General features: G+C 40.4%; 1 protein-coding gene across 2 annotated transcripts in view; it reads right to left on the bottom strand.

The window, feature by feature from the left end:
* PPP6R2 (protein phosphatase 6 regulatory subunit 2) overlaps positions 1–20,787 on the bottom strand; it is a 110,451-nt gene that overhangs the window by 13,265 nt on the left and 76,399 nt on the right. The window contains exons 13-23 of one of the 2 annotated variants that reach the window (XM_009272440.1): positions 17,725–17,840; positions 15,989–16,074; positions 15,581–15,661; positions 13,509–13,606; positions 10,881–10,938; positions 9,293–9,420; positions 8,182–8,357; positions 6,579–6,741; positions 6,067–6,155; positions 4,690–4,897; positions 1,765–1,788 (exon numbers count right to left, since the gene is read on the bottom strand). In XM_009272440.1, the coding sequence (XP_009270715.1) occupies positions 1,765–1,788; positions 4,690–4,897; positions 6,067–6,155; positions 6,579–6,741; positions 8,182–8,357; positions 9,293–9,420; positions 10,881–10,938; positions 13,509–13,606; positions 15,581–15,661; positions 15,989–16,074; positions 17,725–17,840 (1,227 nt within the window). The remainder of the gene's footprint in view (positions 1–1,764; positions 1,789–4,689; positions 4,898–6,066; positions 6,156–6,578; positions 6,742–8,181; positions 8,358–9,292; positions 9,421–10,880; positions 10,939–13,508; positions 13,607–15,580; positions 15,662–15,988; positions 16,075–17,724; positions 17,841–20,787) is intronic. The other variant, XM_009272441.1, reaches the window with a different exon arrangement.

Here is a 20,787-nt window from a genome sequence, read left to right as displayed (position 1 = left end):
GGAGAAGGGGACAGTTAAAATATTTCAACCTTTAAAAAAAAAAAAAAAAATTAAAGGGGAAAAAAGCATTTCAGGTAAAGTTAATCAACTGAAACAGAAATTAAAAGTTACAAACATCCCAAGCCCACTATCACCATGCACAGCAAAAGCTGGATTTTTTTTATTATTATTTTTAAGTGCAGCTCATGTTTTAAGAAGCTGCTTAGAAACCTCATTTGAACAATTCAGCAGCGAATGCTTCAGATAGCTTTTGAGAACCATAAAAAAGAAATGCAAAAGCTCGGGTTAATATCATACAATTAAAAATTAAGCACACAGACACGGAAATGCAAGTCATTTCCCACAAAAAGTACTGCTCACATTGCATGCACTTTTGCATCCATTATTCTGCTTTTCCCATTAAGTGCAAGTCTCATGACTGTTCTGCTACGCATAGATCGATAAACACGAGCAGTGTGGAGCTGCCCGGGCGACCACCGCTGCAGAGCCCTCACACATTTTGCTTCTACAACTTCAGCAAAGCCTTGCAGAAATTTCCAAGACCTTCACAGCTTGCGCTTGCTCTGAACAGCTTCGAGAATGCTCATCCAGTCAAATACTGGCATGGACTACACCTCTCGGATCACTCATTAACAGCTTGAATATTACTACATTTTTCTGGCAAAAAGTACAGCCTGATAGCACGTACTGTGAGGTAAATGCAATACGTACTCGCCTACTTATGAAAGAGGCAGAAAACTTTCAAAAGTTTGTTAAAATGGTGCTGTTAATTATTAAAATAGTAAGTTAAATAAGTACATGTTGTAATTACCACTATTTTAAAATACCACACAGCTTACGATTCTGAAGGCCTTTCGTCTCTGGAGACTGCAGGCACATGCTGAGCTACATTTCCTGAACCTCCTGCTCAGATAAGTCAGGACATATTTCTGTTCATCGGGTAACTGTCCCTTCTGGATATGAAAGTTTACATGTTTGCTGTAACATACTCTTTGTCAAATGAAACAGTAATGAGACATGCTTATTACAGTGAATTTCTCTTTTTGTCTCTGATCTCACCCAGAAATTACAGCAAAGTCTTGCTAGCTTGCACAGTGTCTGGGAAAATTCATTTAAATGGATAAATTCTAGAAAATAATTAGTAAAAACTCACAATTTAAAACAGAAAGAAAACTTGGGGGGTGGAGGGGAGTATTTTGTAAAAAAACCCCAGCCTTTGGAAAACACAGCAACCATTATTTTATGGCGTATTACAGCATACAAAATATTTGTTAGTGCTGTTGTGAGAAAGTCTCAAGAGGCTTGACCACCACCCCATCTAACACAGGCAGCAATTCCAGGAGCGTGTGCGTTAGCAAACTGCAGTCAGCAAGGCTTTCCTATAGTCATCTTGACCAGAGCATGAAATTTCCTTTTAAAATAATAAAAAAAATCCTATTTGCAGAAAGAGCTCACAAACAGGTGGAATGGCAGAAGCTCAAGGACATGATGCATGAAACTACTAAACACCATATTTGCTTTTTAATGGTTCATCAATGGCTATGTTGACTGTGCGCATACTTTTACAAAGGACTATACACAACCTCAAATTCAGGTTTTCGAAATGTAATTTCTAGGATCTGTTTTAACTGATTGTGAAAAGATGAGCTTTCCCAGTCCAATGGTCCAACAGCTCTTTTTCCAGCCCAGTATGAAGTAACTAATGGGAGAAACTACTTGTCAGGTGGATGTTTGGAACCCTGAGAAGGTCACCATCATACATACCCTCTGACTGCAGGTCTAAATACTCTGAGCAATACCCACAGCAAGAGAGAAAGGCAGCAAGAGAGGCAGAAACAGAAAGAAAGCAAAGAGAGGAAGAAAAAGAAAACAGTAAAGATTGCTGAAAAAACAGAAGAGTTAACTTTGCAACCATATCCTCAAGCGGTGCTCCTGCCAGGAGAACACGCAGGAACATTTCAAAAGCTATCTCAAAGAGTACAATCACTGAACATGGCATTTTCCACATAAAATTCAGATCAATATACAGAAAAGCAGAAGATTCAATACACCGTAAAAAGCATCTTTCTCAAGCCTAACACACATATTCTGAAGTTATCAAAGAGCGAGATTTGGCAATACTGGAAGCTCTTTAGTCAGAGAACTTCTGCAAAACTACTTATTTTTTTCACAAGAAACTACCATATAGAATTAGATATGGGAAAGGAAGTTAGATAAATACATTTAAAGTAGAGAAGTTACCTAAATACATCTGAAACACCTTCTTCGTGTATGATTTTTTAAACTACTAATATGGCTACTTTAAGCAGAACTGCCATGAAGGACATTCTACTAAGCCACACAAGGACAAATAATTAACTTTCCAGAGTTTAAATTTTGGGGCAGTACGGGCAGGCAGAGAAGCATCAGCAGCTGAGATGATGATCACGGAGGGTATCAGAGGCATGTACTGCAACATCTGGATCTTTCATGACCCTAGTGATGGTAGAATCTACAGAGTCCTTGTGTAGCTCCAAGGAGTATTAAAGATCTCCACTGTAGATTTCAGTATTGCAGGGAGGGAAGAAAGGAGAGGGAAGACCCATTTCTACAGAAACAGGAATGTGGTGTGGTAAGAGTTTAGCACTTCTGGGGAAGTGCTTGTAGAAAGTCATCAAGAACCACATATTCCATCTGAAAAATTCTTAAACTCTTAGTATAGTTTATTTCCTTGGAATCATTAAGGAACATGGTAAGAAATGAGTATCCTCACTGTTGGCCATTTGAGTTTAACTGCATCTGTTCCAACAGAAGGCAGATCGGTTTGGGAGAGCTGAGGGTACCAGGAAGTTTCCATTATCATCACTGGTCAATACGGCAATTCATACACTGGGAGAAACCTGGCTACTAAACAGATCTGGAGCAGCTGGAACCATCATCTGTGTAACAGGTTTCTGTCTTCTCACAGCTTCTATTTTGGCTTTTGGCTACAGTTATAGTTGTGGAAAGCTACAGACACCTTTAAAGTGGAGACTGTGGTTATTCGAGTATTTACTTTCTTTGCCAAAATGGAATTAGTTTTGTAGAATTGCAGTCATGCAAAACCAAGCAGGTTCTGGAAGCCTTGTCCGCATTGAAAGTGCTCGAGATATATACACTTATTTAGAGAGAAAAACACATTCAAAATTACATCGCCTGAAACAGCAGCATAGCCCACAACATCTCACCAGCCAAATCAGAAAAAAAAAAAAATTCCCTACCTGCTAGGAAATAAATGGAAGACATAAGAACGTGCCAAATAAGATTTACACTGCTACTGTGAATCAAGACAGTCACATGTGTAGTACTACTCTACTCACAAACACCATGCATTCAGAGGGGAAAAACATCTGGAGCACAGAGTTTGTTTAGATACACATGCCAATGGATTTAATTAGAAATAATTCAAGTGCAATGAAAACTGGAAAAGGAGATGCTGCTTTTAGCACAGCAGGCAGTATTCTTATTTTCCTCATCTTCCATTTTTCGTGAAGCCAGTCTGCTTGGCCATGCCATCCCTATGCATACAAACTAACTCAATTTATCAAAACAGCTCTTCAGATGCAATCACTGCAAGCAAAGAAATCTCAGGCATCTCACTCATTTCAAGTATGAAGAGTAAAAGCCATCTGAGGTGGACATCAAAAATAAAAAACAGTCACGTTATTAAAAACTCAATTCAGAGTTGCCTAACCAAACGTACCTTTGGTTAGCTTCCTCCCATAATTTTACCTAGTTCTGTAACCCCACTTGTTTTCTGAGGCACTGCTTTTTAACTCCTAGTAGCTATTTGCTGGAGTGTGTACACACGCCGAGCAGCTCACGTTGACTATCCAAAAAAGTCACATAACCACAACGTTATAAAAAGCAAATGCCTGTTCCTGAGTCAGATGCATAAAATACAGGGACTCCAACTAGTCAAATCATACCCTACATACTTGTAAGGAATATGAGGAAAAAACCCAAATAATACAGGGACTCCAACTAGTCAAATCATACCTACATACTTGTAAGAAATATGAGGAAAAAACCCAAATATCGTAAAACTGGGTAATACTTCTGGATGCACCAAAGTGAACTAGATGCTTACTGATTTGAAAAGCAACTTCCCCTCTCTTAGAGCAGGCTAGATTGGAGCACATGCAATTCCAACAAAATTCCTGCCCAAAAGCTAACAAATCTCAGGATCTGCTATATCTTTTTCTGGGATTTTTCATTTTTTATCATTTATTGTCTATAATGTACTACTTTGACAATGAGGGGAAAATGATAGCTTGAGACATTGAAATCTTCCCCTTGCAAGACCGTGCACTGATTCCATCTCAGACCTTGCACTCGCCATCATGTGAGGCTTTGCTCGACTCTTCTGTGCGATCTGACCTGGCATCCCTGCCATGAGCCCAGGCCCGGATCTCTTGTGCTGCCAGACAGACAGACGGGCTTCTGTGACGTGGCTCAGTGGCTAAAATGAGCCACACACGTTTCTTAAACACGTTATAAATATTTTCTTAAAACAAAACCCCTGTGACAAGAAAGCTGTAAGACATCCTGACACAGGACATTTGGAACCATGGTGTCTAAAAGGGAAAAGTAATACATTAACTCCTAGCCACACAAGGGGCTAAAACCAGGGCAGAGCAGGACCCCAGCCCAAGGAAATTCCTTTCGCACCTGGTGAAAACAGCCTTCTCGTTTTTAGCATCCATAGTCAGCTTGATGGTTTCCTGGCCCGAGCCTGTGCTGATGGTTTCTGTGACGATATCAGCTTTATCCTCCTCCTCGTCGCTGTCGGAGCCTCCAGAAGAGCTGCTGTCTGAGGCCACCAGCGGCGCTTTCCTCGTGACACAGACGTTCCAAACACAGGGAGAGGCAGTGCTGACTGAGAGAAGTAAATAATTCACATTGCAAAATGAACGCCACCACAGGAACAACTCCCCAGATACGACCCCGAGTAAGTAGGGTGGTATGAAATGGAGTGTTTAGAACTATTGCAAATTTTGAGATGATAGTTTCTGTGCAGATCCCACAGCATGCAATATTATTTTTGCAAGTAAGAGAAAAAAACCCAACCCCATAAATCAGTGTTCTCCACCTGCCACCTCAGGTCTGTATTTAACACAAACAGCAGAGGAGACTATTTTCTTCACTTGTTGAACGGTGGTAACTCTGAACGGAGGATTAAGGCAGTCCCGTGGGTCCCTGCTGACTGTGACCTAGCTCTGAGAACTTGTTGTGGTATAATTTCAGCAGCTATACTTTTTGAAGTGTTCATTGGTTTCGATTCCACATGCAAGGAAAGCCTCTGACAAAAGTGGCAAAGTGTTGCAGTCTCAGAAAGTGTTTTTCTTCCCAAAGTTGGTACCTGCTCACGCAACTTGATGTAACGCACAGTGCCTGACTGAAGATCACTACCTGGGTAGACTTAAACAACATGCATACATAAAGCAGTCATCACACGCGGTCTGAGCTCTACTGAACTGAATCTCCAACTCCGCTGGGAGAGTATACCAGAAAATGCATGTGGCAGAAAAAGGTACTGTGCTATCCCTTCCAGAATTATCCACCTTTCAGTGGTTACTACAGACAAAAGTTTAATTTAGTTCCATCAAAGTCCTTTGTTAAATTTTATTTTTCCTTGCTTAGAAAGGAGGAGGGGAGGAAATCAGACTGAAGCTAACCAACTGGCTCAGCACAATTACCAATAGTATAACTGACCCTATCCTTTTAATTTTTGGCAAGTAATTTTATAATCAAGCATACAGTTAAAATAGGACTTTTGAACAGTTTCTAGATGAATCACCTCTTTGACATCAACTCTTATTAACTTAAATTTCATCCTCTTCTTGCTGAGTAATATTATCCCAACAAAGATTCAGGATTTCTGAATTACTATTTTAATAGATTGATCTCTGTACAAAAGAGAGCCTTCAAGTAAGATAAGGCAGACGGCACTGGAGGGAAGTTCTCCCTAGTAGACTTGGTACGCTATGCAGAATTTCAAACAGCTTAAATAATACATCTGTTTTGTCTTGTAACATTCTCACTTACAGTTCTTGTCCTGACTCTGCTTCGGGTTTCCATCTGAATCATTGCTTTCTGTGTCGACAGGAGAACTGCATCGTGGACCTGATTCTGAGCTAAAGTAGGGGGGGGAAAAGCCTTGAGAATGAAGTATAGATATCTTGGTTGTGCTTCTAAATATCCCCAACAGAAGAAATCATTAGGGCTTACTCTTTCTTTACATAAATATTTTTAACTTCTAAAAAACTTACTCATTTACTTATTTTATACTCTTAGTGTAGCAGCAGTGATGATACATAAAGTATTCCTGTATCATAAGACATGAATGCTAACACCAGTTAGAAGCACTGGAAGGCAAAGGGAAGTATGAAGCCCTGATCCAGAATACTCAGACAATATTAAAAAAATAAAAGGGGTAGCAAGGGGAAGGGAGAAGGAAGAAGAAAAGACTACAGTCAATGTACTCCATCAAACCATATTTCAAATATTCTTTCACTCAAAAGTTATAAAGCAATCGAAAGAACGTGTGCGCCTCTTACCAACAGAAAGGCTGGAAGTCTGTGAACTTTGCCCATCCTTTCTCCTCTGGCGTGGTGTTCTCTGGGGCTGCTGAATCCCATACACTCGATCCAACATCCATGGCAACACAGGGTGCGGGGGGCTTCGAGTTCACGGGCTCGAACACAGCTGTCCATCCAGACCCTGGAGACACGGAACAATGGACTGGAATTCCTATGAGTTTTCAGAATCTGTGGCCATCCCAAAAAATATTCCAAAGTGATGCCAGAGACAAAAAAAGAAAGACCATCCAGTGGCACTCCTTTGAAATCTACAGGAAGCTGCCTGTCTCACATTACAGACAATCAGCTTGAAAATCCCTCTTCTGATAAATATTAATGTCATCCACAAGAGAGAAGCATCAGTTAAGAAAAATGGCATTATGAATGTCTTCATTATTTGAGCCAGTGATTTTCAGCTGAACTCGAAGTACCTTAGTTTCCTGTCAAAAGCTAAGTGGCATGGCTTTCAACCCTTCCAATCACTAACTGTTTAATTTTGGCAATTACAGGTAAGGAATGATATACGGATCAAAATGTTTAAGATCACAGAAGTGATCTTGAGCAAAACTAAGAACATAATTTGTTTTTTACAGTCCCAGCCTACTCCTTATTCGTTAGAACATACTTCTATTCCTACAAATCACAAATCTCAAGAAAGAGAAAGGATTGCAGAGGTCTGTTGTGCAAACTGATTTGCATGCAGCAAAACTGAGAGTACGAGAGATCCACCAAGTCTACACTCACTCAAAAAGGGAACCAAAATTTGAACCAAAGTCTCTAGAAGGGAAACTAAACTGACGTACACCATCCACAGGTTGCCGTTTGTGTTGTTTATACTGGTTCTTCCTAATAAGAATTGAAAATACCTGACACTACCAAATGGGTGTAGGGAGCTGATTACTGGAATAAATATGCATTATGCTCACAGCTACAGTACAAAGACATCACCTAGAAAAAGAAACCTTTTAAAACTGAAAATGCTTGCACCAAACAAGGAACAAACGTTAACTTTTTTGTCCCTTTATTTCAGTTGACTGAATTTGTTCTGCTGACAACACTGTGTGTCTCATGAACTTACATAGCATTATCTGCATTGCAATCTGTGAAAACCTCATCCCTCTACAGTCTTCCTCCAGGCATTGTAAGAATGGGTTTGCAACAAGCAAACTAAAACTAGAAAGGCAATTAGGCAGAGAAGACAGGTACACGGAGTGTGGAGATACTTGGCAAGGGTCTGCATAAAACTCTTATAATATAATGTAAGGAGTTAATGTCATAATCCTCCACTAATATTTTGTTCATTAGTAATTGTACTAAAAGAGCTAGTAGTATTACTGTACTTGTACCTGTGTGGTTGTCTTAGCATAACTGAAGCATCACACTGCTATTCTGAAGAAGCTGGGCAGGGCTCAATCTCACTAATATTTCAGAGGCAAAAAATGAAGACTGAAATTCACACTTCTCATCTGCACAGGTGGAATTACAGAATAGCCATAGAAACCTGGCAATTTGCAAAGTGCTGTTCTGCAGAGATGATTACAGATCTCATTTCAATGGGATGATGCTGTTTTAAACTCTTTACCTTCAGAGGAGTCAGAGTCTTTCTGCTCAGAAATATTATTCTTGTTGTTGTTTGCTGAGGAAGGACGTGGTTGCTGTTCTATTTCCTCCTCTTCTTCGGAGTCCACACTACCATCATGATCTCCATTCTCAAGATCACTTTTTGATGAACTCTCTGAGGTCTGAGACGCTCCAAATCTAAATCGCAGAACTCAGAATTAGAAAAACCCTTACAGCAGCCAGTTCATCCCTCACCTGCTTCCTCCCTGCCCCGGGGAGGAAGCACAAATTGTGAATTGACCAAGTGATGCTGAATGCCTTTTACAGGGCTTATTTCCCAAGAAGATACACGGCAGGCACTCCTCTAGATATTTCCAGCTGAAGTCCCTAAGTGCTTTACTTGTCAAAATGCACGTGCAGAGTTGTAAAGGGAAATATGTTGCAGTGACATATTCAGGGCTGGAGATTGATATGAGCAGACAAAACAGCAGCAAACAAGGGGAACAGTAGTGTGGTATCAACTCTGTGTATGAACAAGACAATCAGTTTATTGACGCTAGGCAAATAAACACTAAGGTCTTGGCCATTTTTCCTGTCTCATTTGATTATATTTTCAGACTTAGAATTATAGAAGTAACTTTATTTAATAACTGACTATATCAAAGGGATGAAAAATTGTAGATGACTTGCAATGCCAGAGATGCACCATGGGAGGTCACTCATTCTCATGCAAAACATTACTTTGCTTCTTTTAACATTTTGAAAAAGAATATTCTGTCTACTACCCTCAGTCTTACAATTCTTTCAACCTCCTCCTCTCCAAATATGAGGAAAGGAGTAAGTTCTAAGTATTTCAAACTAAGGGTGGGGTTTTTTAATATCTTTGATAACAGACTCAGGAATTAGGTGTTTCCATCATTATCGTATTCCCTCAAATTGGGTCTTTGTTTCACATTCAAGACAAACCACCACCTCTTTTTGCAGAAGTGTGACATGTAAAGCACTCTGTTTTATGCCAGAAAAAGGCCTCACAGCACATAAATAACAAACCATTAAGCATGCACTTAACTAAAATGTACAGTTCCATAGCATTTGGGGGGGAGGCGGGAATTGATCTTTTGTTTTCACCTTACCGTGTTCTTGATTTAACTTGGGTTGCATAGGTTATCTCCTTCTCTTCCCAGATATCTTCTTCCTCCTCGTTATCATCAAATTGTTGGATCCGTTCATTGCAGCAGGCTTCAAAGAGGGAAGCATTGGGCTAAAATAATATTAAAAAGAAATCAAATTCCATTCATTCTTTGGAGACAGAAACAAGAACTTCAATGATGAGGAAGTTCATAGAACATTTGGACACAACTAATACCATGAAGGTGTTTCCATGTATTTCATTTTACATCCCAAGTTGTGCAACAAGCAATGTTCAGCTGGGGAAGAGTAATAATAGCACAGTATGCTCAGAAGCAGCAAGCCCGTGACAGATCAAGAAAGAAACACAACAGTATCTCAGCCTACACTGCTTCCAAAATAGCAGGAATTCCTGCACGCTGCTTCATAGCTGTTCTGTTACACGACTCTCTCTGTATCCCTCATAAGTGGCAGGGATATAAAGTCACTGTAGAAGAGGGCTGGAAACAATTCCCTTAAGAATACATTTGCAAACTGACCAGCTTGGACTAACAAACCACAGTGCAATTTCTTTCAATGACTGTATCCTTCCTGACAGAACTGCAGGGAGCTTCTAAGCAAACATGATAATACTTAACTCATGTGCACACACACCCCCTTCAAAACATACAACCTTCCATCTGGAAATGAGTTTTCAGACATCGGTAAAGTGACGTATCCCTGTGAATACACAAGTGATCTGCCTATGTGACTGTTCTGGGATCTCTCAATTAAAAGACTGACTAAGTGCTGTCTTCCAGGTGGTGCACAGTCCAAACCAACAGCTGCATTAGAATTCCATCACACACAAAAACTGCCTACTCAGGAAAAAGAACAAGTTAAGATAAGCATATAAACAGCTCTTGGTGGCTGCAGACTTAGCCGGCAGATTCAAAAAGAAAACAATTTTTCTTTATCTATAGAGCACTGTCTAGAGCAGCCAGAAGAGAGAAAAAAAATACTCTTCATAGTACCGGTTAAGTGAAAAAGAAAGTATTTTAAGACTAAGGAAACCTAAGTCTTAGCATTGACTAAAATAAGCTTCTGTCAGGAGATGAGCTTGGAATCACCTCTTAAGCCACTGTCCAGCTTCCTCAATGAGTATTGATTTAGGTCAATAAAACAGAAAAGGCAAGACACAGCATGGCAATATTTAGACCCACAAGAAACACAATCGTCTGCATTTTTTTCTTGACTGTGTACCAGCACAGCCTCATCGGGAGTTTGTTACACTGTGTACTAGGAATTAGTCCTGGGATTTGGCTTGGGAGAGAGGGGGGGGAGAGAGAGAGAGAGATATTCCTCCAATGTAAAGGGTACTATTTCTGAAGATCCTCAACAGTGCAATAAAATGTAGGGAGATTCTCCGAGGGTATATATGTAATGTCCTGAGTTCCTTAACTGGACTCAGCTACGAGTCCAGTTACTGGTTTTCATTTACCAAAATAACATACCAAATCCTTTTTTCTTTCAAAATGATAACAGCTAATTCAAGCATGAACTAACTTGCCGGAATCTGTCCTATTAAATACATATCCCAAAGTACCCACTTACACTGTCATCATCAGCATCTATGTTGAAGTTTATCTCTGCGATCCTGTCAAAGGGAGCACTGCAAAAAGAAGGGAAAGAAACTTCAGTGATGGCATGGATTAACAAAGCACTTTTGCATCCCCAAGACAAGACCAGAGGATAGCTAACCGAAGAGACACTGTACATGACCACTCAATGCCTTCTGCGTTTGTTCCCTGAATATTCACTTCCCCATTACGTGCAATGGCTTCCTCTCTTTGAGATGAAAGATTATTTCGTATTTTTGAATATTTTAAAAAATACGTAGGATTTTCATTCTTGGGCCTGATTCAATACCTGAGTGAACAACCTTTGTCATTATCTTGTTGATATGGTATTTTGAGGCTTCATGGCAACCACAGCAATGTCTGGTTGTTATTTTGCAACTCTCATGATACCTATGCACTATAAAGGCTATCTTAATTTTGTTTACCGGGTCTCTCCAGCTGAACCAAATCTTATAGAAAAACCCCAAACTCATAATTAATTAAAAAGGAGCTGCACCCAGCTGCTCTGGGATTCCAGTCCTATGTTCACCCAAGAATCCCACTGGCTTCCTCAGCATGAGACAAGACCCAGAGAGACCGAATCCCGCACGGTGGGCATATATCCAGAAATATCCAGATAGGATTGCACCTGCCTGTTTCAACATAATTACAGTAACTTCAGGGAATCTTAGTGTAGCAGTGGCTCAACAACCCCGATGCATTACTATGACGTGAATGCTGCAAAAATCATTATATAACCCAATTTCTGATTTGGACGTAAGAGTGTCTATTGTAAGAACAGCAGAGGGTGCTACAGGCCAAAAAACTCCAACCTACTGGCACAGTTCGGGTCAATGCAGTAGTTTTTCACCGTATCTCTAAGTTTGGACAGTGTTGTTTTCTTTTAAAGACAACTGTTCAGTTAGCGAAAAATACTGTCATGCAAACCACCAGGACATTGAAACATGATTAATACTTCTTAAAATATTCAAATTCATATCTGCAACAGTTTTCAACAGCTGGAAAACAGATGACAGGGAGAATGTTCAATGCCAGAACAGTTTTGTAGTCACAAATACAGAGAGGGCTAGCACATCCCAGTTACAGATTTTGTTCAGTTTCACGTTCATCTTAAAATGGACATTAGCTACCTTCAGCAGCTCCTCACATAAGTTAACTCTTCCCCTCCACCTACACACACACGAGTTCAATATTTGCTGCTATCTGATAAGAAGTTAAAAGTGTATTTTTAAAAAAATGTGTAGAGCTAAGTAATCCGTGGTCAATTAAATTCTCATTCTAGTCTGGAACTTTTTGGCCTTATTAAAGTTCTGGACCACTACAATGCTCAGAAAAAAAAAAAGACAGGAAAGCTGGACTCCAGAAATCTTTCTCCATGTTAGAATACAGCTCCCAACTATTGGCAAACACCTTAATGGAGATCCTATGGCCCTAGGGATCTTATGACTCTCTGATTCATGCTTGAAAGCAACTCTGAAGCAGCCAAACTATTTCCACATTTTCATTTCATTTAAGATATTTCATGGAGCCCAACAGTTGCTAAAAACATGGTCTGAGCAGAACCAGCAAAAGAATCCTCAATAAATCAGATCTGGAGCAGCCAAAGAGTCGGAGCGGTGTGGCATGCCCAGAGCTTTCTGGGCTAAAAGCTTCCTGTTTCTGTCAGGATTCCAGGACACCAGGATCCTGCAGTTCATTGCAGAGCAGACCCAACATTTGCTGGCCTACGAGGATCAGCCCTAGGATGGTACGTACAGCAGGTACTGCCACATACTCTCCCTGTCACCTTGGATGACAAATAATTCCTTTGACTGAGACAAACATTGCCACAAGATGAAAGCGAATGGGCAAAATCGACAAGCGGGGAAACACACTGGGTATCCTCCTGGAGCACTTTTCTATCAATAAATGTATACTAAATGGTTACAATTTCCGAACCATTATGGACAAACAGGATAATTACAGTCCCAGTAATTTCCTTAGCTACAATTTTTAAGGTGAGAAGATGAGCTGCAGTTTTAATTAGATTACAGTAGTTCTATAAAAGCAGCACCACTTCTGAACACTGAATTCAGAAAGTCGCGTAACATTAAATCCACCTCTATCTGCCTTCTTTCAACTGTTATTTGCTCCTGCCTTATCTATGTTTCCTTATTCCTAAGAGAGAAAATGGCTAAATTTTTCCGTGGACTTCATCAGAACACTATTCTTTCTACTCCTAATTTCAATAAGGACTTAATGCCACTGGAGAATATCTGTATAATTGCCTAGAGTTAGCTCTAATGCTTTGCCTTCTGTGCAATTAAATTTATTCTAGAATATGGTTGGATAATAGTTGTGTGTTTTATTTAAAATGCTTCTCTTCAAAATGAAGAAATACTTTTCCTTGGTTCTACAACTGTCTTTGGAGATCAGGGGTGGACTCCTATAAAAAGGAAAAAAGGTCAGCTGTTTTCCAAGCCATTGATCAGTCTTCTGTTTGTTTCAAACCAAAGGAGGTATACAGTGAGGTTCATTTTAAAACCTGAACCAGAAGAAGAAAGAGTAGATGTAAAGAGGCTTAAATGCTGAATATAAGCCTCTTGAAGTTTTATAAACTTACTTGATATTATCATCCTGGTCTGCAAACTCCTCATCGTTAAAGCCAAACTGATCCACAAAGTTAGCTGTCATCTGCTGGATCTGGTACTCAGAGAAGGCCTGAGCAATGGAACCCAAAAAGAGCTATCATTAAGGTGTCCAAAAGATATTCAATTCAGCTGGCTGAAAACACATATTCTAAAAAACATTAAAAGCATAGAAAACTGACAAACTTTGAGAAATCATCTACTCCAACCCCCTTTCTCAAAGCAGGATCTCAAATAGACTGTTCTCAGACAGACTTCTGCAAGTCCTGGACAGATGCTTCTCTGATCCACTCTTAACTTCTTCCAAAGAGAATTACGAAATTTTCCTAGGAAACCATTTGTTGGCCTCATTATTCTATTAGAACATTGTATTGGGTTTTTTTCATTTGTTTGTTTTCCCCTGATCCAATACGAAATTTACCTTGCTGCACCATAAACCCACCACGGACATCAAGAAGGTACTTTTCACTTCCTCTAAATCCCTCTTCCTTGTAGGAGGAGGAATATGTCTGCACATAATCTTGTCTTCTCTTGACCAAGTGGACCAAATCCTTTCAACTTGTCTTCCTATGTCATGTTCTACACCTCTGATCATCCTCATTACTATTCTCTAGCTTACTTTTTGCTAATACAAACCACTTTTGAAGTTCACTGCCTCCAACTGGACATTCACCAAGGAGAATGGGAAAATCACTCCATATGTCTCTGAGACAACACTCCCACCTATCATACGTTTGGTTTCCCACAGCAGCTTGGGTCTTCTATTTTTCATCTTGCACCTCAGGATAATTGCCCAGATATGCTTTTGGTCACATTCTTGCCTACTCATCCATGCCTCATTCTCTATTTATGAAAAGGATTGCTTCTGCCTCCAAATAGAATCTCACACTTGCTCTTATGCATTGCATTTTTTTTCCCGCAATCATTTCTCCTATTTGGAGGATAATTCTGGATACTGGTAGGTAGCCCACTCCAGCTACAGCTAAGTAATTCAAACATGCATCTCTGCAGCTGCACTTTGTCGTGACTCCACTGCAGGTGATATGAAGTACCCATGTTCCTGCCTGAGGAGTTCTGCAGGCTCCTGTCAGTATTTCTGTTGACATGTGTCACAATAAAAGACACAACAATTTTTTTTTTTTTTTTTTTTTAACAAAGGCAATGCATTTTCCCTTTTTTAATGCACTTTCTAAGTATCAGCTGAGGAAAAGACATGTATTTGTAATGACAGAGTAGTCAGTTAGAGTATTTGGACAAAAGAATAACTATAAGCTATTTTCAGCTCATTCTTACCCTTAACTAGATTTCAGATTGAGATTGTCTTTTTACTCCCCATAGGTAGCTTCCTACTAAACAGGTTGAAACTTGTACGTTATGCTAATGCTTTTTATGTTCTTAGCATCAAAAAAGGTTGGAAGAACTTGTCTAAATATTTGATCCTGAAAAGCAGCTTCCATAGATTTGATAGAGCTTTAGCAGACTACCTCGGATTTTGAGGATCCCAAGATCTTTGCTAAATGCAAGTGAACCCTTAATTACCTCCATTTCTTCCTAAGTCAAGGCTTTTTACTGCTAGTGTTTACTGCTCTTTATTGCTAACGTTTTAGTATGGCTCTTTCAGTTTTTAATAGAAGTCTGCGTAGCCCAAGGGGAAGCAGAACCCCTCTATCAGCTCCAATTCTCCTGCAGGTAGGTGATGCACAGTACCTTGTTGGCTGGGAAACACAGCAACTCACTGCAGCTGGTCTACAACGTCAGGACCACCCAGCCCCCCAGTGCGGAGAGAACCAGGAAAAGAGAAAGAAATATGCAGTGCCTTACAGAAATGTGAGGCACATCATGTATCTGGGACTTGCATGCAGTCTGAGCTAAATTTATTCCCAATTGGAGTCTAGACCATGTAAGTAACTATACTGGAAAAAACACAAGAGAGATGAACACGCTGACTAAGAGCAAAATTTAGGAAGCTCCTCTACACTAGGATGGATTAAGGCAAATCAGGGAAGCAAGCTTTCCAGGAATAGTGGAGAGCACATTGTCAACTCACCTGTTGGAGAGAAAGTTCATTGGGAAAAGCACTCTCTATGTCTTCATCCTCACTGGAAGAGTGCAGATGGTGAGTGCTCACCTGAAAAAAGTACAAAAAATAAGCTAAGAGAGCTCAAATACTTTTGTACCACACATACAATCAAAGACCAAACTCCTCAGAAGGCAGAAACTGTCCCAATGAATAACACAGAAACATGGACTAGAGTTTACCAACATGTATCAGAGCTGCTGCTGCTTGAAGAACTATTATGGAATATGTTTTCCACAAACACTCTGCCCTTGTAAGCCTACTTCATAAAAACAAGCAAAAGAAGAAAAAACCCCAGCAATAGCACTTTTTTTTAGTTAAATAAAGTCCAGAAGACAGCAGGCCTATCTGAAATATACACAATATCACTGTTCTCACCAAATCCACTGTATTCCTCCTGTTTGTTTCCGTCAGCGTCTCTTCTACAAAACTCTCCCATCTCCCTCTACAATCTTCGGGTAGCTCTGTAATAAAAAAGTCACCATAAAGATTACCACAACTCAGTGAGAAGGGATCAAAGCCAGTCATTTAGCCCCACTGGTTACCTGGAAGTTTTTGAGCAGACACGTACACCTGCACGTGAGCTAAGTAATGCATGTATTATGTAAGTGCTCTGCAAAGTGAATTACATTTTACTCCTGACTTTCTAAAAATGGTAAATTCTGCAGAGAAAGGAACATCTTTCATTAGGCCAACCAGTAAGATATTACTGGTCTTAACAATCTTAACTCGCTTGTGGAATTACAGTGGGCTAAAGATACAAAACTTCTACTACAACTTTCTGAAAACCAGCATACATGTGACTTAAGTTTTACTTTTTTCTTCCTTTTCTTTCATGGTGATTGTGGTGGGTTGACCCCAGCCAGCAACTAAGCACCCACCCAGCTGCTTGCTCCCTCCACCCCACAGCAAGATGGGGGAGAGAATTGGAAGACCAAAAGCGAGAAAAACTCATGGGTTGAGATAAAGAAAGTTTAGTAAGTGGAGAAAAGAGGAAAAAAAACCCAAACCAAGTGATGCAAAGGCACTCACTCACCACCTCCCACCACCAGCAGACTGATGCTTAGCCAGTCTCTGAGCAGGAGCTACCTTGGAAAGACTGTCCCCCCAGTTCCTACTGCTGAGTACATGCCATAGAATATCCCTTCAGTCAATCCAGGTCAGCTGTCCCAGCTGTGTCCCCTCCCAGCCTCTCGTCCACCCCCATCTGCCCCCCAGGATGGGGACAGAGTGGGTAAAAGAGAAAGCCTTGGCACTGCGCAAGCACTGCTCAGCAATAGCTAAAACAGTGGTGTGTTACCAACACCGTTTTAGTCACAAATCCAAAACACAGCACGGCACAGCTGCTATGAATAACATTATCTTCATCCCAGCCAGACCCAGTACAGTAAAACAACGGAGAGAAATAACCGTGACTTGTGAAACTTTCAGCCTTTACTAAAATATTTCAATTTCACGTAGATATGACAACACACCAAGTTACTACATTACCATTTGATATGTTTGTTAGATGCCAAAAATGGAAACTCAAGTCATATTTGTGCTCGCTGTTTCCCTTAATAGATGCAGATGGAAAATCTTACTTCCTCTCACACAAAAACGTCAGACAGAACTAGTTCTCAAAATAAAGTCCAATGAAGGCATGACGGACAAAGCCTGGCAATGTGGATATCTCCAACAAAGCGGAGATGTGGGGCCTCTGTGATCATTTACCCTGGTGTCTCCCTTCCTCTCGGACAGGTTTAAGAATAAGGAAGTATAGAAGCACCATTCATAAACACCACCCTAGAATGCTGTAAATAGGCACTATAAACGTACACATAAGTCCAGATGAAAAGAAGCATTCTTTAGCACAAAAAGGATACCTTCAGCCTCCAGCTGCAAAAACAAAGTTCCAACAATTTCAATGTAATTGTATGAAAACAAAGAGCAACCAACTTTGGTCTAGACATTTTTTTAAGTTATGGGAAATTGTGATATTTAACTGGAAATTCTTTTCATTATAAAAGGGATGAAATACACGCAATAAAAGTCTTTCCAAAAGGCCTGCAAGGGTAATTTAATTGGGGGGGGGGGGGGGGGGAGAGGAAAGGAATGGAGAAAGGAGCATGTACCTTTAATGAACTCACTAATTTGAGTCTGCATGGGGCCCTTCTCCATATTCTGTACTACAGCATTGGCTATCCGGGTGAGGTGGCCCATATTGCCTCGCCTCATTCCACCTTCTGCCCTGAAAAGAGAAAACAGCCAGTAGCAATATAACCAGGCACCAAGAATCACAGGGTCACAGTCATAACCACTTTCATAACCTAGACATGCTAAGAGTTCCCTGCCCTTGCAATAGTCTGACAAACGTACACGTTACTCCAAGCAGGGTTAGGATAGAAGATGCAGCAGAGAATCAGCAGGAATACTCTCTGCTCATGCAGGCAGGGCACAGGACGAGTTTACCAGAATAAATGAACCTTTCTGCATTTTTTCATGTAGTGAGAGGGAAGAGATCACTCATCCAGTTTGAATGCACTAGATAAAATTTAAGCCAGTTGCAAAGAGTAAGCTAACCGGGTACATCAAAAGACCGGTGCAGAACTAAATAATCTGGTTATAATTTCCACTAAAGAAAACTCACAGCAATAAGAATTTACATCACTGCTACTGAAAAAGCTTTAGAGTTTTACTTGCAATTGAAGTATTTAGCAGATTAATTCAAGAGAACAAAAGACACTAATCTACAACCATTAGATTTTCCCCTTACAAAAAAAAAAAAAAAAAGAAGCCAACACTAAGTCCAAGCAGTCTCTAAGTCACTTTTCTTTGAATCTTCATTGGTTCTCCTTCACTGGATAGCAAAGAAGCAATCTAAAAATCAGAGGATGAAGAGCCTGAAATAATTCTGCTTTCCACAGTATCCAAAGGAGGACTGATGAGATTTGGGAAGAAAAATGTAAACCCTAGGGGCAGACTCCTGGTAAGAAATTTCACAGTGCCGTGTTTAGAAACAGCATTTCTGCCTTTAAACTGGCAGGTGCTGAAAAGAAGCCCAAACAAAGCTCTTACACACAATGCTATTATTCATTGTAACATTATGCACATTAAAGTATCCCAAATCCTAAAGTCAAATTCAGAAATTATTATTTCTTGATGTAGCGCAAGGTTGACTCAAGCCACCACAAATCAAATTGGTGGGTCAGAATCAAAGTAAATGAAAATAAACCCCTTACAAACAGGATGACAAGAAGTTTCCACCTCATGTTACTAAGTCTCCAGCTGTAAAACAAAGGTTCCTTTCCGAGATGCTAACAGAGCCAACGCATAATGAAGACGTTCACTTTTCCTTGGGAGAGAGGAAGACACTAAATACATCAGAGTTCATTTTGAGCTGGTATGCAGTGCTCATGTAAATTCCTCTCCACCCTTGCTGGGGGGATTGGTGTGCAGCGGTCTAAGCCGACAGGTCGAATACAGCAAAGTCATCAGACGGCATCAGCTCTCCTGATCACATGCAGTTACAGCTACATTTTTAAGCTTTTTTTATGACACCCACACCCCTTGAAAAGTGTAATCATCACCCCCTGAATCTCTAAAAAGGGTAAGTTTATACTGAAATTATCTCAGGCTTTCCCATAATGTTGGAGCTGAACATATGCAGGTGAGGAGACTAGATGGTTTGGGAAAAAATCCGCCTTACCCCTCCACATGTTCCCGTACCAAAAAACAGAGTACAAAGCCAATACAAACTGTAGTTGTACAAATGTCCTATACGAACAGCAGCACTCTAACTCTAACCCCAAATTCAGGGTTTAGAACTATTCAAATAAAACGAACTCCTGGAAATGAGTTCCCAATGCTAAGCTACAGCCTTTTGCACACAGGCTCGTGGCAATTTCTTTCGCACCCCAAACCAACGAGAGAGCAAATAGCCCCAGCCTAGATCCACGGCACTGCTGAGCGCCTCGGCCGCACCAGTCCTGCTGCGAGCCCAGAGCCACCCCCCGGCACCACCGTTCTCGGGTCGGAGCCCGTCTGCGCCAGGGCAGCTGGAAACACGGGGTACCCACGTACCCACAGGACCACACAGGCACACCAAGAGGCGGCTTACAGCAGCACTTCATCAGGGCCCTGCAAGAGAGCTGCGCAAGAGCTCTGGAGGACAAAACCCGTGGGTAGATGGGGCGACGGGACACAGCCCTGACACGACCAGCAGCACTGTCCTATTGCTCTCTATAAAAATGTATGGTTTTCAGCAAACTTGCAAAGCTCAGCTTTCTCAAAAATTTAAAGTGTACAGTGATAAAAGCAGCGTACAGCAATGTTGTATCTGTCTTCTCCGGTTGTATACTCTGGGAGGACCAATACAACATTTTTTCTGACTTCACCAGTCCTTAACACACGGCTGGAATGCAGGCAGCAAACATGCAAAATTAACTTTTATTTCAACACTTTCAAATACTTTTTAATCAACCATGCCACAACTGGTGGTTATTACATTTACATGAATGGAAGGCAAAGATGTGCTACAGTAAACTGATGTTTCCTATAAACTCACATTGCTGACCAGACTTATTTTAAATTCTAATTACCTAGGCAGATCAAATGGACTGCAGTAAAAGAATTATGTGGGTCACCTAGAAGTTAAATTCTAGTAGTTACAAAGTCCTTTATCAAGAACATACGGAGTAACTAAAACTAAGAGAAACCAAGGAGAAATTCCATGTTCCAACAGGAAAACATATTACCACTATTCTTGCTGATGATTTAAGAAATAATTCCCAAGCTCTCCATTTGGAATCTCTGACCCCGGGGCTCCTAGTGCTTGACTCCATCTCCTCACTGAGTGCATACAGTAATCTTCACATAAACTCAAACTTCTTAAAGCACAGCATCTGAGATACCTCTCTGTTAACTTAATATTTTTTTCTTGTCATTAAAATTCTTTCCAATGTGTTGACTGGAACTGTTTGGCATGAAATATGTATGAGCTCTAGTTCCTATCTAATTTAATTAGGAAAACTCTTAAGCAGAAACAACAGATATTTCTGTTACCTACAAAACTGTGCACAAGGATAGTTGTGCAATGAAACTATCAGCAAAATTTGTTATCAACAGCCCAAGGGGTTGCAAGAGGGAAAAAAAACAAAAAAAAGCCAACCAAACCAAACCAAAACAAATAAAAAAAT

Source organism: Aptenodytes forsteri, unplaced genomic scaffold (assembly GCF_000699145.1).
Source record: "Aptenodytes forsteri isolate BGI_AS27 unplaced genomic scaffold, ASM69914v1 Scaffold302, whole genome shotgun sequence".
NCBI classification, from domain to species: Eukaryota; Metazoa; Chordata; class Aves; order Sphenisciformes; family Spheniscidae; genus Aptenodytes; species Aptenodytes forsteri.
This window is presented reverse-complemented; position numbering and strand designations above follow the sequence as displayed.